This window comes from Neopsephotus bourkii, unplaced genomic scaffold, assembly GCF_033783945.1.
Source record: "Neopsephotus bourkii isolate Nb327-2 ecotype Australia unplaced genomic scaffold, CSIRO-AGI_Nbou_v1 NB_1765, whole genome shotgun sequence".
NCBI classification, from domain to species: Eukaryota; Metazoa; Chordata; class Aves; order Psittaciformes; family Psittacidae; genus Neopsephotus; species Neopsephotus bourkii.
In genome coordinates, this window is record NW_026902239.1 from 779,231 (window position 1) to 798,424 (window position 19,194).

The following is a 19,194-nucleotide window of genomic DNA, read 5'->3' on the forward strand; positions in this document are numbered from 1 at the left end:
TTCATTTTAAGTCTTATATTCTTTGCATTCAGAAAAAAAAGTTCATTATTTTACCATAAACTCATCATCTGCCATTACCTGGATCTGCACTTCTGTAGTACTTAGCTTTCTCTTAAAAGCCTACACTGATTCTTGGATTTTGGTAAAGGGTATTTTAGTCTTTAGTAATCCATTATGAAGAAACACAGAATTTCACTCCATGCACTTTTTTTAGAGGAATTTGTTTGGTTTATTTTTACTATGACATACTATGGAATTCTCTAATGCCTTCTAAAGTAGCAGGTTTTGCTTCTATCATTCTCTATGTCAGGACAGGTTTATTTCTTTGATTTTTTAAGAAATTTGCTTGTGCTCCTGCATTTCCAGGCATCTCTTCGCCAGTGCTTAAGTAGTTCCTTGTGTGACAGATTCCTTGGATATGAATTCTTTAGTTAAGAGTGTGTGTTTCTTACTTATAAGTATCACTGAAAATTGTAAGAACTGTAATAGCATACACAACATTCATTATCAGCAAGGGCTGCAAAGAAGCCCTCTCCCAAATGTTCACATCAGTATTTCTAGCACTGATCTGGAAGCAGGAATCTGGTTGATCCAGAGAACATTAACTCTGACCGTCCTAGTATATTTTTTCCTTTGCTTTTCCTATTGTCATTATTAGGAATAAATATTTCTATCATTACAGTAAAAGGGTCAGCAATCATAAGAGCCCCACTTTGCTGGGAGTTTTATGAGTGTGTTTCCTTGTGTATTTGCTGCTGTACTTCACAAATGCAATTTATCATTGCCTGAAACAAAACTTAGTGCTCTTATCAACTCAACATTACTGCAGTCAAGGCTGATAGAGGTTTTTCATTAAAGCATTTTACTTCACAGTTAAAATGGACACAAATAAAATGTAGCAAACAAACCAGCATTTTGCTTTAGATTGAAGTATGTTTTAGAAGCAGTTCTTTCAACTGCATATTTACTGCTTATTTGCTCACATTGCAGAGCAGTATGGAAGCACATGAACTAGTTTTCTGTCAGAAGATTGGCTTCTGAAATGCACCCAACATGCTCTAACTATTCACAAACGTATAATCGATAAGAACAGACAGAAGCTAGTCTAGTAGAAGTAGAATCCTTGGAACAGGTATAATTTCCTGTTTGGCTTCAGAAATTTCACTTCATAGATCTGCTGCTCTGTACCACTTGGTAGTGGAGCCATTGACTTGGTGGGTTTTGTGGCTCAGTTGTTGCACAGTATTTTCAATACCATGATTTTGAATGTGAAATCCTACAGCTGTTGGGAACAGTTATACAGCTCCATCCCTCCACTCTTTAGCCATCTAGTATGGTCTTCCAGCATCCTTTCTGTTACCTTGTAGCACTGTCATTCAGGACTGACACTGTCCTCCAAACTTCTTGTTTTGTACTTTTTTCAGGGTTTCTGAGACAGTTCAACTGCTTTTCTCTATCTTTTGAGGACAGTTCTTTAATGTTACTAGAGTTGAGATAAAATTTAACAAAGTTAATTTAAAATTCAAAGTAAATAATCTCTGACTTTGGCATTAGAAATGTGAAAATTATATTGCCATGTACAACAGTTATGTTAACATGTATGTTTTATGTAGCTTAGAAAAAAAAAATATCAGATTTTTTCAGAAAAAATTTGAAAAATACTGTTTCCTTAGTTGTTTATATTTATTATTTGTGAAATAAACACAGAATTTTAGGTTTTGTCTGATTTGTTCTGATTTGTGCCTTTTGATGTGAAATAAATGCAGAGATGGCTTAAATTTCTATGCAAATAAATAATTGAATTTCTGTGCTTGCAGAACTTATTAAACCTGTTTTACCTTCAGAATCTGCTGTTCCTCTGAAGCAGTGGAAATTTTAAGTGGAAAATAAAATCAATAGATCTGAAGTAAGAATATACTGGTGGAATAATTTCTATGGTAGATTTTTAGCTATTTAGATTTCAGTGCTTGGCTTCCTTTTTGTTACACTTATTGGCTTTTTTACTTAATTTGAAATGCTGGCATGGAATAAGTCACATGATTAATAAATTTCATTTAGTTAACAGCAGAATAAAGAATCAAGGGAAAACCACCATGCCAACCCTATAAGCAAATTTTATTCTTCTTGTTTAATTTTGTGTTGGCTGTTAGCTCAAGAGTAGTTAGCTGTATTGGTTTTCTCAGATGTTTTTGAGAGCTTCATTGAACACATCTGCCTTTTCTAGTACAAACCCCAGTCTTTTTCACTTTCAAAAGCTGTTTACAGCCTGTATTTTCCTAAGATACTTCATGTTGATCACTGTTAAATAGAACAAAAAAAGAGAAAAACTGAAATGTATCTAAATAAGAGGAGAGGTTTTAAGGTGACAAGTGCATGCAAAATGAAGAGGAGATATGCAGTGCCCGAAACAGTTTTATAGCACTCTATTCAGTGGAGCTTTATGAGGCTACTTTGTCTTTTTAATATTGATTCAGTTGAAAAATACTTGAGTCTGGTAAGAAGAAAATTAATTCAGGCTATAGAATGAGTTCAAATAGATTATCTTCAAGTCATTTAAAGCTATGTACTTGTATTGCTTGGATCATATTAATGATTTCCTTATGAAGATCAGTGTTGAAGCTTCACTAAGGCAACAAGTCAGATGTTAATTTTATTTGTTTTCAGTGTACCCTGGTGGGTTTAGGCATTTCTTTGTTATTTAACACTCTTTGGCTATTGCATTTCAGAGAAGATGAGTTTTGTTGGTCTTTTTGAAGTTTGAAAACTCAGTTAAAAGATGATTTTTTTTTAGGTCTGCATAGTAAGGCTGGTTGAAGGGTTATAATTTAATTGAAATAAGCAGGCGTGAATAACAGCATATTAATCAAGAAAGAGTTATTCACACTGAATTACTAATTGAAAGATTGACTTTAAAAGATGCTGACAGTTTTCTTCTTAGTAAGGTACTTACTTTAAGCCTGTTAGTAATCCCTCTGAAATGATACAGGACCACTTACCAAATTCTTTGTCTGGGGCTGTACGTTATTTTGCGGAGGGGGAAATGGTTTGCAACATATATGAATTCAATTTATGTAACAGGATATCAGTGCATTGATCTTATTGAAAACGTAAGTGTTGGAAAATACGTAATTGAGTAAGGATCAGACTTCTGCCTGTCAAAGTATTTGGTCTGGGAGTCCTAAAATGCTTAGACATGTTTAAAATACTGTCTGTCTACTGTGACCAAGTAGTCTGCTTGCATGCTTCCTACATGTAATGTGTGTGCATCCGTCATTAAGCTATTCAGTGGTGGAATGGAAGAACCTAAAAATATCAGAGTGATGGTTTTCATCATGCGGTGAAGTAAGCAAAAGTCTTCCCATGAGTTTGAATAGAGTATATCACAGTGGCTTGTTAAACTCAAATGGGCTTTTGGGGGAATTGCTGTAATATTAGTAGCAATGGTAATGATTCAGAATATATTGAACAGGTGTTGGATTTGTAACATCTTTCAATAATTTGATATAGACTAAGTTGAAAAACAGAACATGCTGCTTAACCAAATCTTTGGAATAACAACCATTAATAGGCATATCTTACCTCTGGATTTATTTTTTTTGTTCTGCTTGATTGCTTCCAAATTTTCTTTGCTGCATTGAATTTATAGATGTATTCATTAACTGTAGTGTTTCTCTTGCACAGCAGAACAGTAGTATGGCAAGTGAATCGTAACAGGGTTTTGAAAATCTGCAGATGTTACAACTGATCAGGCTATGAATTAAATATATATTGTCCTTGGAAGCTTTCAAAAATCATGCTACTTTGTGTTAAAGAAACTGAATCTCTCAGTAGGTGTACTACTCAGCTAGCTGGACATCACTGAAGCACCTACCTATCTTGTTATCTCAATGAATTAATGATAATTTTGATAATTTTGTATAAACAGTTCTTAGGAATGATGTAGAGGAAAAGCGTTCCTGGTAATACTCATTGAGCCTAATCAGATTTGTATAATGCTGAATTTGGCTTGTTATTGTGAAAGAGCTTGCCAGAAAAACTGTGGTTTGTACCTTGATTCTTCACATTGTCAAGAAACAGCATAAAAATCATTAAAGTTGATATCAAATTAATGCATCTAAAGCGCTACCAGATTTCTACACATCCTCCTGAGTATTGAGTATAGTATGGTATATTCTCTAGAGTGTATATATAATGTATTAAATTGGAATGGGGGGATTTTTGCTCATAGAGGCTGTATTGTTAGCTATATCTTTATAAAACTGCCTGCATCAAAGGGATTCTCCCGAAAAACTTCCATAGCACCTTACTTCCTACATGTGAAGACCAGTTACAAAAAGATAACTTGCCTACTGTTTATGAACTTGGAAAGATGCTTTGATTATACCTCTCTGGACTGCTGTCTACTTTAGGATAAAATGAGTAGTGTGGAAGTGATTCAGCTCACTTGGAATTGGGGAGGTTTTGAGGTGCTCGATGCAGTTACACATGGTCTGTGCAACTAGATTTTCCAAATAGCTTAGAACAAGAATACGCAAAACATTTGAATTACAGTACTCACAGAATGCTATTTTCAGGACTACCAAAACCCTTAAGTGAACACATAAATGTTTATCATAATTTACTATGATAGTAATCTGAAGTACTGGCTCAGTTATGCATGCTTTTATTTTATTTTATTTTATTTTTTTCCTAGGCAGCATGCAATGGGATTTTTGGGTGGCTAACCATGGAATGATACTAATGGCTTTCTTTTTTTCTTTTTTTCTTTTCATATCCCATTCTTTTCCATACCTTTTTGTCCATATTCTCCCTTTTTCTCTGTTATGTTTGCCTTATATGATTTTGACACTCTTCCATTCTACAGTGTGACCAAGATCAGTGCATTCAGAGCACTAAATTCGTTTTGCAGGCTGCTGCCACCCCCCTACTACAGAGTGAGCCAAGCATAACTAGTGAAGAGCTACCTTTACCAGGAAAGACTTCTATCAGTGGGCCTTGTGCAACTCTAACTCTAGGGCAACCAACACCACCATCTTCTATGCCAAATCTCACATCAGATACAGGTTTGACAGACATGATACCATTAAAAGAGGAACACGAAGGTCATCAGTTTCTCACTCCTGAAGAAGCTCCATCACCCCCTGGGATGCTGCCAAGTGGAAGTCCTATTGCACACAGCCATACAATGCACGTCCTGAGTCTAGCCAGCCAGGATTCATTGCATGAAGACTCAGTACGTGGTCTCGTGAAGCTTAGCTCAGTTTGAACAGCTTTTTTGAATACTGCACCATTTCTTGGTGGCTATATAAATATCTTCTTAACAGGAATGACGCTGCAGTACCACTGTAAGACTTCATAACATGCCTACAATGGAAACTTTATTGCCTAATGGAGTGTACTAAAAAGACAAGTTATTTTTTCAGTGGAGCTATGGCATTTTTTTTTTTGATCAGGTGGTTAAAAGTTGTGCTATGATGGTGGCTGCATTTTATTTTTAAACAAAACCAGAAATGGTCAATAATCTTGTTTCCTGAAGCTTGGGTACAGCAAGTTGGAAGTCAGCCTATAACAAACACCATATACAGTATAAAAGAGAGAGATTCTTGGATGTAAGTGTCATGCTCTGTGTTCTATGCTCTTGTAATACACACTTGTTAAGGCTTACCACACTTGTGGCCAGAATGATCTGCACTTACATGTTATGCTACTAATATTTGAGATAGAAAATTACCATTCCATTTGTTAATAAAAGAAAAAAAAGACTGCAGATATGGATTTGCATGCCACGCTACAGTATGTGTTACAGTGGTGTTGGTATTAAAAGAAAGTGCTGCTTTTTTTTATTTGTGACTTTCAAGTGCTGTTTCACTTAAAGACAGTGCAACAAAGGAATTAATGGACTACATGAATTTTCTTTTTCAATTTATGAAAGTCTATTTTAAATTAATCAGTGGTGCCTAGAAGATGGAGAATTACTGATTTGATCATGTTGCATATCATTTAACCCTCTGTTTAAGTGTTTAGAGTGAGGTATTGTGTTGTGCCATACCACGGAATTCTTCCACTCCCTAATGTGATACAATTACGTGTGGACCTCCAATAAAATGACATCCTCTATTTCTTGGACATGTGTACAGTTATCCTTGCACAGTTTTCCTGGGGAAAGAGGGGAAAATAATGACTTGTTGACATAGTTTGTAAAATTTGACTGGAATATGTTTACGTAATGAAACCAGAGCTATGAAGGAAGAGCTGGTTATGATTAGGATTCCTTCAGCATCGCTTATGGTTTTGTTTCAGATGTGTATTTGTTCCCATAAGTCTTTATTTAGAAGCAGTAGAGCTAGCCACTGCTTGGACTGTAATTTTATGTTCCTTATCATATGGTTAAGGGTGAAGGGCTTAAGATTCAAGATACAGACAGACAGCTGTATGGACAGTGAAGTAATCTTAAATGGCTAACAATAGACTGTAGCTGCCCCCAGCCATCATCCTTCATTTGTATTTCTCCCTTATTTTAAATAGAAAACTTGATTTCGTAGAATTATTCTGTGCTTTTCTGTGCTGTTTTGTTTAATTAAAGGACAATATTTTGTTAAAGCACAATATTTAATTAATTGAAAAATATTTTTCCTTCAATATTTTAAATAGAAATCTTGATTTCATAGAATTCCTGTGCTTTTTTTGTTTGTTTTGTTTTTAATTAAAGCACAATAGAAAGATTAACAATATTTTTATAATTATTTTTTGTGACAGCTGAAGAGAACCTTACTTAAAATGAGAAAGTTTAATAGCTTTAATACTGTTTTATTTACCATGGTTTTCAGGATCTGGAACCTAGATTCTTCTTTTCTCAGGACAAACTAAATGCAGAATGTGCTTTATCTGATGTTTCTACTGCATGAAAGAATTCACCATTTAAGCAATGTAACAGTTCTGTGTTATTCACCATGGTCATTCACTGACACCAAGCTAAAAAGTCTCTTGTTTTTACTTTCATTGTTGCAATTGACGGCAATCAGCCTGCAGAAAATCAGTCACCCACGCTATTGACGCTTCGGAAAAGATACTGACAAAACCCCTGCTCCTGTAAGATTTCATAAGCAATCTATTTCTATAATTGATGATGCTAGCATTGACCTAATTAAGCGTGGTTAACATAGCAACGCTTTCTGTCTGTAAGTGCCATAATGGGTCCACCAAAGAAGCTCTGGCAGATGAGTCTGTCCCAGCGTTGGAGCCACCCACCCAGCATTTTCCTGAAGCTAGGGCAGTCTCAAATTCTTTCCAACAGTAAAACTGTAGTGACTGACGTGTCCCAATTGGCTGGTTTCCCAGTAAGCCCCAAGTATTGGCACTTAATTCTCTGCTCTTGAAGAGTCAGTGATGCTTATCTTCTTGAATTCATCTTTCCCTGATGTGTCTTCTCATTTGTGAGGCCATTTACATCTGCATTAAAGCAAATGACAGTTGAGGGCTGGAGATACTGGTCTCATAGGCCTAGGTAAAGTGCTTTAAGTTTGTAGATCAGTACTTATGGAATCATTATCTCACAGGTATTTATAGGTTGTTAACTGTGGATGCATTACTCACTACATAGAAGGGCAAGCCAACTGTAGTATCAAACCTTTCCAGTTGTAGCAGTAATGATGAGGATCACTATTTTAAAAAGTTGTTCTTTTTAAGTCTTCCTGAAATACCCAGGAGATTTTATGCATCCAAGAATATCAACTTCGTGACAGCATTTGTATGTCATTGCCACTGGGGAGTAGTGCAGAAAGCTGCACTTCAGCTCTGTGCATTCAGTAGAATTAGTGTCAGTTTTAACATGAAACAGAAGGGAGAAGGACAGGATTAGAGTCTTTATGATACTTTGCTTGTGCCTACACGCTTTTCACCATCATTTCTTCAACCTTCTGTTTTGTTTATAAGTAAGATGTGAAAATTACGCAACAAATTGGAAACGTGCTGCTTCAAACAGATGTGCTAGTTATGTACTTGTTCAGATGACTTTTTTCTTCCTTTAGTTTTTAAAACGTGAGCCCTATGTTTCTTAACATGCTGCCTATGTTTTAAAGTTTTTCATTTGAGAAGAAATTAAATACTGTGAATTTGTTTATATATTTATATCAGCCTTATTTTAAGTCTGTTTCCTTGCCCATCTGTCTGGTTTTTAAATGGTGACTGCCTTGTGAGGACATCTGCTGGAAGATTTCAGAACTAAGTTTATTAGCCGATCTGGTGTGGTAATTCCAGTCTTTGATTGACAGCAGGCAGTGATTTAGCAGAAGGTTGATCAAAGAGGTGCCTCTAACAGGGTTTTTGGTCCATTCCCCTCACCTCCATCACTGCTGTCTTTCATAGTGGGTGCTCCCTTCGTTGGAAATTGTATGTACATCTGTAATGAGTCAGCAAAGTAACTCTTCATCACCTGCTCTACAGATTTGATTATTTTATTTTACTTTGTTTGAACTTTGATTACAGAGCATGCATACTAGGGATCCAAACTGATAATCCTAGTGAATGCTGCATGGGGTTTTTTTCTGGTTTTTTTTCCCTTTGACAATTAGAATATTAATACTAAATAGCTCTTTCTATGTTTGTCTGATTTATAAATACAGAATTGAAGTGAAAATTAATACTTTCAGAAAAGAGTTTTTTTCTTAAAAATCTAAAATCTTTAAATGTGTAAAAACTGGTTAGTTTACCAAAAAGAAAGATTTATTCTGCTGTGGGTTTTTTAAATAACATTTTTCTCTTCTTGGTTTCTATATTATTCTATGTAGACTGAAATACAGTGCTTCATAAAATGTTTTTAAGGGCTCTTTGTTCTTGTGACTTCTCAAAGATTTTTCTGTTTTAAAAGTGGGGTATATTAGTATCAGTTAAACAGTAATGTAATAAATGTCACTATTACTGTATTTTTGTATTACAGTGCATCCCTTATCAACTTTTAATCTTTTTGTGTTAACTGATGATATAGGTAGATGTATTTCTGCATAACATAGTTAATGCATTCATTAAAAACAATCTCTGGATAGAAGATTATCTGTTTTGCAGTTGATCCTAGTGAATGATCCTAGAGGAAGCAAACCAGTCTCATAAATCCAAAGACCTGTGGGTTAGCAGTATGTGTTACAAGGGAGGTGACCAACTTGTGATACTGTAGATTTTGTATTTGTTTAAATCTGTCCAGTGAGTAGAATACTTCACGGTAAGTAAATTATTGCCTAATGTTCAAAATACTAAATGAAGAAACATCTCTGCAGACCTAACCAAATGGAGCTTCTGTTTGTCTTTTAGTTCCCAAATTCAGTACAGCTTGAAGAATGACTCAGCAAAGTTATTGAGAGATCTAATCTTTATATTGATTGTCTTATGGTTTAAATTATATGTGGGAACTGTCATCACAAGGTTTTGTTCTTTGGGGATTTTTGTTGGCTGGTTGGTTGGTTGGTTCGTTTTCCCTTCCTCTTACCAGCAGTGGTACCCTGAAGATGAACATGGTGTGCCCGGCCATGGGCCAGCCTTTGTTTTAAAATCAGTTGCTGCCCAAGTGATTTTAATGGCTGAAGTGAAACAAGGTAGTATATTTCAGCACACTTTCAGATACTCTTAGGCCCAAAATATGAATGGAATGTGTTTTAGACAGTTGCATATAGAGTTAGTTCACTTAAACTAGAACTGTCCTAGTTTTTGGGATCCATCTGAGTCAGGGCTTCCTGGGTTTGATCATCTGCCTGTGGAGACATCTGGCTGAGTGCACTGCCTGAATTTACAAAGGACATGTGGGATTAACTGATCTGTCTAAACCAGTGCAAATCTAGATTAATTCTGAGCTGATGGAGTAATATGGTTCGATCATCAGAAGGCAGCTATCTTCTAACATTCAACTAAAGAATCTGAAAGATCACTACAGACAGTGAAGGGTGAGGAGGAGAACAACTTTCCCATGTTATCAAGAGATTAAATAGGAGTTTGTTTCTGAGGTAGATCAAAGAAGACAAGAATAATAAGATGAAAGGGAGAAGACTGATACCAGAAGAGAGAAGATTAGCAGGTGACATAGAGGAAAAGAAGAATTACCTGTAAGCTGTGGAAGGAGAGGGAGGGGGTATAAACAAAAAAGCCACATAGGAAGAGGGGAAAGAGGACAGCTGTCAGTCAAGCAAGATTAAAAGAAGAAACAAACTGGTATTTGTGAGAAATTTCTTAAAAATCATTCTGAAGAAAACAAAAATAAATAAGGTCAAGTTTCAAGAAAAAGCGACTGTAAGAAGATGATAAGGAAAGGAGTTGATCTGCCCTCAAGCTCCTAATATCTTTTCCCCTAGTATCTTTTGCTACTTCTGTGTTGAAAATACTTCTGTAAATATTTAAAAAAGTGAAATTTCGGTCTGTTTGAAATTGATGGGAAGCTTAAGATATTGACCATGCTAAAAATGGTAATTGCTTTAGTTAGCATTTTGCATTTCTATACTGATCCTTGTTTTAGCATTCTGTATTTCCATAACTCAATGCTATTGCACTGAGGAAGTTAATGGTGTGGTACGGTTCTGTGTTTCTTGGTGGTACCTTCATTAAATTTGCTCATCTTTAACTAAGAGTGTTTTCCTAAGGAGTATTCTCACCAACTGGTCATGAGATCTGCAATTCAGCCAGAGCTTCTGTGACTAGTGTGCAAATAGGTACTAAGACTACAGCCTACCTAAACTTTGTAATTTACAAACCAAAGAGATCTGTCCCACAGAGATACTTTGCAGTATATACTGAAGTCAGTTCCACTGACAATAAAACATTGATGTCGGTGTTACCTTGGTGTATTTTATGTCTTTCCCAACTTCAGCTACATTGCCTCTTCTGAAAACTTGGAAAAACAAAGCTAATTTTAACCCCTCTATAATTTAAATCTTCCCAAACCTGAAGCAGGTAATAGCTGCTGGGACTTAACCTGCACGCATTTAGATGTAGTTATAGAAAGGATGCAGAGGGACCATCTTGGTCAAATTGGCTGAGTGGTCTGTGGTATGAGAATGCTTGGAGCCTTTCTTGAGCTCTTATTGAAAGCACCATGTAGAATTGAGAAAAGGATATAAATTTAGGAGGCTCAAAAGTATTGTGTGACACTTCGGTGTCATGCTCTGTAGTCTGTCCATAGCAAGCTGCAGGGATCTGACTGAACTAGGGACCGCCAGTTGGGAGGTGGAAGATAAAGTGGACTATTTGGGTGTTGTACTTGTTAGGGAATGAACTTCACAGAATGATGGAAAGTTCAGGCAAGGTGGTGGCACTGTAGTTAAAGCAGTGTTTATGTGAAGGGTACAAGTAGGTGATTCCTGTTGCATAAATGTTCGCTAAGCATGAGGTTTTTGTTAGCAAATTGTTGAAGTTCTAAGACTCATTTCCTGAGCCTCCTACACTGTCAGAAGAGTAAGCAGTAGGGCACAAAGGGTTCCCACAGTTTGTCACCAGGGGTGGCAAGCAGAAAAGGCCTTGACTGTGTGCAAGCGCTGTTCAGCAATAACTAGAACATCCCTGTGTTATCAACACTGTTCTCAGCACAAGTCCAAAACAGCCCCATACCAGCTACCATGAACAAATTAACTCTACCCCAGCCCAAACCAGCACACATAGTTTGCGGGTGAACCACGCTTTTGTTGCAGTAGAAAGGAAATCGGTTATTGGCTTTTTAATTCATCAGCCCTGCTACATGCCTTGTTGTACTGTGGCAGCTGATTGTGGCTGTTGGCTGGAATAGGAAGGAAGGAGTTCCTGGCCAAAACCACAACAGGGTGGGCTTGGGTTTTTTCCTTTTTTTCTATCTTTTTTACAAAATGTGAAGTTTCCTTCTAGGTAGGTCACAGAAAATTAAAAGCATGCTCAGCAGTGCTGACCAACTGGCTAAGTTTCTGGCACATGTTTTTATGTATTTGGTTTCCTTCCTGAATTGAAGTGAAAAACAAGGTTCTGAAGAGTTTCCACAGATTATGAAAACTTCAATTGAAAATCCTTTTGGAACACAAATGGTGTTTAATCTTTAAATCAAGCAGGTTTAGGTACTTAGTGTTATTTTATTAGCTGTATGGCTTTTCATCTCTATTGAAGTATTTAAAGAACAGTGCAGAGCAACAGTTTTCATATTCATAATGTCTATCTTTTATTGTAGTTACATTTGCAGAAGAAAACAAGGTTAAATGATTTATTCCATAATTACGTGAGTAGAAGCTGTTTCTAATATTGTTTTACTCTTGAACATTTTTTCTCTTATACCAAATATTAAAATCCTCTTCCATCCCTAAATCAATATTCTGTAATGCATCGTACCTTTTTTAATTATTAAATAGTCAAACTTCTGATAGAATGAGTCAGGAATGCTAAAAACAGTTTACACAAATTGGGGAAAAAAACACCCAAAACCAAACCCACACTATTTTTTAGTACTTTTGTCACAAGACTTTGCTGCACAATAGTAATAGAACTAGTGCAGTTGGTATGAGATGACTTGCTCTAGATTACAGATTCTGATATCAAAGAGAAGCAGAGAAATTTCCTGTTTTCCATTTTAGGGCAACCTTTCTATTCCATCCTCCTGTTTCCTCATCTCCTCAGAAAATGCTGGGGCAAATGAGTTCAGGATCCTCCAGTCTGGCAGGCAGATGCATCTGACTCAGCCTTTACCCCCTTGGTCACCCCACTCCTCTGTGATTACCAGCACCCTGGTGCGCCACTTCCCTTCCTTCTGTGGCTCCTGAGAAACCCTCAGCCTGCAACAAAACAAGCCCAGCTTCCTACTGCTCTTTCATGTGGGATGCTCTTGAAACCAAGGCTGTCATTGAGCTCATCAGGGAGTTTTCCTGGAGGGCATGGGAGGCACACAGGAACAGGAGTGTCTCAGTTGCTCTTTTTCATGAAAAGCGTAAGATTTTTTTACTTTCAAGACCTTTCTATGTAATTTGATTGAAATACATTCTTATTTAGGGGTGTGAGACAGAGACACACACTGACCATGCACTTGCATAGGAAACCAGGCTGAAAAAAGAAGATATTATTAAAAATTAGTGTTGGCAGAATAAAGTAAGTTGTGGGAAAGGCATATATGTGCAAGGCTTATATCCAGAACTCTGACTACATGTCTGGGTCTGAATGTCTTCTGACTTTTGGTTCTGTATGTATCCACATTAGTATTTTAAAACACTCTGAAATCAATTTTCCTGTTATCTCTGCTTAGCACTTCAGCTCGTATTATGGAGCAGTCTTGTAATACAAACTAGACTTGTTTTAAATACAAAATAAACCAGAAGATAGGTTCCAGCAGCATACCTAGTGCAATCCAAATGCTAACAGGACCCGACTAGAGCTAGTCCAAAGTTTCTATCCTTAAAAGACACAAACAGTGTGGACATCAAGTTTTGATTTGTCAGCACCAAATGTTTTGCTACAGAAATCTATGCATATCAAGCTCACTACTTGTGAAAATAGAAGTAACCATAGGGAAATCTATCCTAACAAACTTGTACTGTTCCTCTGGTTCATAACGCTGAAGGTGTGCTCTTCCTTTAAAAAATAAGTATCAAAATACACAGTGTCTGTCAAACTCAGCTTTTGTGAATTTATAGGACATTTCCTTATATTACAACCAAAAAAAAAATAATTTTTACATGAGGAAGGCATTAACAATGTGCCCAGTACATCTGTAAACTGCCCACTCACTTTGACAGCCTGCTTTCTGGAAGTCTTAAGGCCTGAGTTCTTGTACTTATCAGTTCCATTAGTTCATCAGCCTTAACATGAATTATTATAAAGAGATGGTTTCTGCTGGTAAGTCTTTGTTTTAATTTATGCAGATCTATTTGAGGAGTTTAAAGAATGTATTATTCCTGTTGTTCCTGAATTACAGCAGATTTTGTTCCTCCCATAGCTGCTCAACAGTCAGTTGCTCTGATCCTACATTCTTAACATATAATAATTAGTGATCCTGATGCCTGAGGAATGAATTAATGGTTTGAGGCTGATGGTTGCATTTCTTTTTCCTACACATTTCCACTGGCTGTAATGACAATAGTATCCTACAGAATTTTATTAACATATTTTTCCAAGAGCACAGCACTGATTAGAATACATACATAAAATGTCTTAAAGATGTGCATTTCTCTCACTGACTATAAGGAAAGAACATTAGATTGCATTAGATAAAATAGAAATATGTGTTAGATGTTACATAGTCTCATATGAGTAATATCACATACAAATGGTACTTGCCTGTGGTTACTAGTATTAGTGGGAATATAAAGCAATAGAAGTTTAAAGACATAGCCTCAAAGTCTTTAGTTTAGTGTCTTTCCACCGAGATACAAAGGAACAAGTTGTTAATCGCACCAGTACAGTGACAGAAGCATTGCATATGTTATGAGGAAAATGAAAGTGGGGATGCTGCATGAAGCCTACTATACAATTCATGATATTTGTCTGCAATCTAAGCATGTGTACAGTACTGAAAATTACAACTTGTTAGCATTTTACCTTAAACTAGATATTAGCTGTTGACCCAGCATGCTATTTATATTATCAGTGCTTGAGCATCTGCATTATAAACGTTTTGTATTCTTGATATTGTTCATACCAAGAATTGTGTAGTGGAACACACTGTAAGTAATTAGTCTCAAAACAGAAATTTCTCTCATGCTTTTTCTGGAGCTGGATTTTGTTTATTTCTCATAGAAAAAAAAGAAAAAAAAGACAAGAAGGAGGGCTTATCTCTGACACAAAAAGCAGTTTTCTCCCTTTCCCCACCCAGGGACTCAACAGTACCCGAGACTAATGACTTTTGTATTCTTGCTCTGTGGTTTGTGGTAACCTGCAGGACTTGAAGAGGCACCAGCAGGTTATCTGTTCCCAGCTGCAGGCTTGTGTGCTGCTCATCTGCACAGCCCATGCTGACTGGTAGCTGGGTCTGACCATTGCTCTGAAGTGGACTGGTAAGTAGGAGCCAGGAGCTGGTTCTTGCTTGGTGACCTGTTATGGTTTACAGAATAGTAGCACTCAAAAAAAGAAGAGTTTTTCAAATCATTCTCCAGGGTTATGATTAGGCAGTTTTGTGTAACTAAAATGGTTGAGTACTAACATGCAGTAAGGAACATGCAGTGTAAAATTATTAGTTATTAAGATTAATTTTACAATTTGCAACTAATTTAGAAATATAAGCATACATGTGTCTGTGTGTGAAATCAGAATTTGGGGTATTTGTGTTTAGATGGTGTTAAGTTTTTAGATAAGACATGGAACTTCCAAAGGAAAAATACAGCTCAGAGGACAAAACCTTAAAAATCCCACTCAAAAGATTTGTATTTATTTAATTTTTACCTTTTCAGGGGTACATAAATGACAAATACTGTGTTGGTGAAACATTATTCTTGATAACACATAGACTTTTGTAATTAAATGAGCCGTATATTTCTGAACAAGGTAAGAGATGAAAGGAACAGCGTACTGTTCTTGTGTGTAGGAAGTCTGCTAATCTTTTTTAAACATAGCTTTTTAATGCTCTATGTCTGTTATAGCAGATAATGTATAACCCAGATCAACAATAAAACAAATACCCAGGTTTGATGTCTCACCAAGGTGCCCTGCTGAGCCAGGTGCTGTCCCGAGACAGTGGTGTAGGTTGGAGGTGTTTTTTGTCTGTTCTCACAGATTTAGGCAGTGTTTTCTTTCATTATGTTCAGTGGTAAATCTTTTTCTAATGGGCAATGCAAACAGTTGCAGTTTTCCCCCTGGCAAGGAGATGGAAATATTTTGGGGCTTTTCTGTCATTTGAGTTATAAAAATACTTAACTTCTACGATTTCTCCTGTAGTTTCTTCTTCGACGTGGCAATTCTGAATGTTGCTCTGCTCTGCTTTGGTTATTCGATTTGTTGTAAGGAGGATGTTCTGCCAGGAGGTTTCTTCTAAAGGAACATTAAGTAATGTTCCTCTCTTGATTTCTAGTTGCACCTATATGCAGAGAGGATTATCTATAAACAGTTTCAGATGTTCAGTTCTGATGTCGGAAGATGCTGAGGTCTGTAGCCTTCCACTGGGCCTCAAATGTCACATCCCTTTGAGAAGACTTCATATGCTTTTTTTTTTTCCTTTGCTTGTATAGGTCTTTTGAAGTTGCCATAGTGAACATAGGAGTTTACAGGTATAACAAAGACACAGATGTAATTAAGTGAACAGGTAAATGTTACCTTTTTCTGCTGTTGCATGAACTGAAAAATGTTTTCCCTACAGTTACATGCATTTCAAAGAGTAGGGGAATAACAAGATTGCATTGGTTTTGTCAATGAAACATTTAAAAAACAGACAAAAAGCCACATTCAGTTCACATGGCAAAAGAGCTGCCGTGGGGCTCATGGGAGCTATTTCTGGGCTTTTTAAGTAGTCCTTTCTTCTGGCCACACACACCTTTGTCACTTGCACTTAAACATCACTTGTCAGCACTACTCTGGTCAGTGTTTGTATTTGCTTCCTAGATTGGCAAGATGCTAATTTTAAGTCTGAGCTAGGTGATGGAAGAACTTTTTGCCATCTCCTCTTCATTCAAAAGCCTTGGAGTATCAGCCTCCTCCCCAAGACTCAGTTTCTGTGATTCTCTTGCCACAGCAGCATCAGTATGGCTGTCTCTCGCAGCCTTAGGGTGCCACTCCCTGTATCACTGCAGGGCATTATTGCGGTCCAGCCACCGGGCTCTGTTTTGCTCCTTGTTGAACTTCACAGAGACCCTGTCACCCCTTCAGCCTGCCACAGGCTCGCTGAATGGCAGCCCTGCCTCCAGCACATTAGCTGAACACCCACCTCCACCCCTCCATACAGCAGCTTGTTGTCAGCATTCTCTGGTAACTTCAAGGTTATTAGGAGGATGCACGCCCACATGCACATACACAGGCTCGCTCAGGATGATTGCTGAAGTCTCTTTTTGCTTAGAAAACCCTTCTAAACAATCCATACAATCTTGGTTTATGCTTTGATTTTCTTCACATGCAAGTCCACTATAGCTTGGACTTTCAGCCATGTCTACCTAATCCTGACTAGTATCTGATTTTCTTTTCCTGATCAAAGAAAGTATGCCATAAAATAGAGTTTCCTTCAATGTACTTCTGCAGCTCCCCAGTGTTTCTGAATTTTATCTGAAGTAATTCCTTTGAAGCTCATTTGGAAGTCTGCTGAAAGCTTCAAGATAGCAGAGTACTTTGTGTAAATGGATTGGTGGACGGCTCAACCTATAAATGATTTAGTACCTGTCTTTCCAGAAGGGATGAAGCCATGTTATATGTTCTATAATTCAGAAAATTCTTAACACTTGAGTGAACAGGCACATATAAAAAGAAACATGATTCACCCAGTGTTAGAGCAAATCTGCTGCTTGCAGTATTTTTTTGCTTTCATCATTGTTCAGTGTTCATCACTCTATGTTCAGTAATGTCAGGGATGAAGGATTATGTGCACAGGTCTAGAAGGCAATGGGAACAGTAACCACCTTGTTTAATTGTACTGTTACATTGAAGCATTTAAAAGTTACTGGATTATAAAAACAAATGTTGTCGTTTTTCCCTCCAGAATAACTGCTTGTTTCAGTGCAGTTGAGTTCAGTGATGTGCTACATCAGTCCTACAGAAAATTTAACGGTTTTTTGTTTAATTACAGCATTCTGTAATCTGGCATCAGTGTAAACCTATTTACTCAACTGTTCTTGTAAAACATTAATCTGAGGCAGCAGTGATTCAGTGCTTGGCAGATACTGTTTGTATCAGTACTCTGCAGTGACGAGAGTTACATGCACATGTGAGCTAGTAAACTTTATTACATTTTGCTGTCCTCTTATTTACTGTTTTAATGTTGCCCTCATTAAATTCTGGGATTTGGAGTTTTAATTTGCCCTTTGTTATTTCCAAGAAAGCGAGCAGCTTTTGTGTGTCCCAGGAAATTAGCTGGGGTTTTTATTGCTTAAAGCTTCTCAGTCTCAAAATTGGAGTAGTTTGTTCTCATTTAACCCACGTCCTAGGCTCTGGGAACTGAAAGTTTAGCTCTATGGGGAAGTGAAATGTAGTTTGTAAGGGTGTTTTTTTTTTTTTGTTCCCAAACCTCATTTTCACTGTGAGGAAACTAAATTGTAGGTGTGTGGCCCATTAAACTTGTTAAGCTGGTATTAGTACTGCAGTAGATTATGTTTCATGGAAAGCAAAAGATACGGGTTGAAAGTGTTAAACCGCAGGTTAAATTGCTGGAAGGGACCCTGAAAGCGCCTCACCCATCTCTGTGTCCAAACACATACAAATACCTGTTTCTGTAACACCTGAACAATTTTTGCTTATACAGTGTGTAATGAAGGAGGCTTTACAATCTCTCCAGGCTCGCATCTTCTGTTGCTTCAGTAGCCTCAGCATTAAACACATTTTCTTAGTGTCTAAATTGCATCTCTGGCAAGGTAACTCATTCCCATTAGTCTGGCCATTTGGGGCATGTTGGGCAGACCACTTTTCTCAGCACTGGCAGCTGCGTTCTTTGGGTAACACACCACTGGTTCACTCTGGCGGGGCTGCCGCTTCTTGGCCGTGCTCATTCCCCTTCTTCCAGCTCTTGCCAGGCCAGCAGTAACCCCTAAGGTGCAAGGCCTATGGAAAGCCAAATCTGAAACTCTGAGCCCTAAACCCTTTACAGAACTGCTACCCAGCCAGCTCTACTTGCTTGAGCCATGTGCTTCACTGTTTCCATGAGACACTTGCAGCTGTTCTGTAAAAAAGGAGTAACTGCAGCTATTTATGGAGGCTTGTGAGGCTTGACTAATTCTGCTTGGAAAGGTCTTTAATGGAACAACTTACAGAAGATTCAGAATTTGATTTGATTTTGATTTTTTTTCCCCTAAGCTGAAATAGAGGTGAAGAAAAGCTGGACAAGTACTTAGATCCTACTGTCTTACCTGAAAGCATAGGGAACATCATGGAAATTTTAAATAACTCAGTTTTAGTGGATGCATTGTGACAGCCTATTTATGCCCGCTCATCCAAAATTCCTAAGACAACTGTTATGATTCTTTGAAAGAAATCTTGTCTTCATCATGCAGTTGTGATAAAGTTTCAGTACAACACAGCTATTGTGGAGGACTTCATTTCTCACTCATGAGACTCTGTTGGCTATGATCATGTAAGTCTTATATA

The 19,194-nt window shown here is 37.2% G+C and overlaps 1 protein-coding gene across 2 annotated transcripts in view; it reads left to right on the plus strand.

Annotated features, from left to right (window-relative positions):
• ZDHHC14 (zinc finger DHHC-type palmitoyltransferase 14) overlaps positions 1-6,126 on the plus strand; it is a 104,180-nt gene extending 98,054 nt beyond the window's left edge. The window contains exon 9 of one of the 2 annotated variants that reach the window (XM_061378205.1): positions 4,865-6,126. In XM_061378205.1, coding sequence (XP_061234189.1) covers positions 4,865-5,266 — 402 coding nt within the window. In that variant the 3' untranslated portion in view covers positions 5,267-6,126. The remainder of the gene's footprint in view (positions 1-4,864) is intronic. The other variant, XM_061378206.1, reaches the window with a different exon arrangement.
• The last annotated feature ends 13,068 nt before the right edge of the window (positions 6,127-19,194 follow it).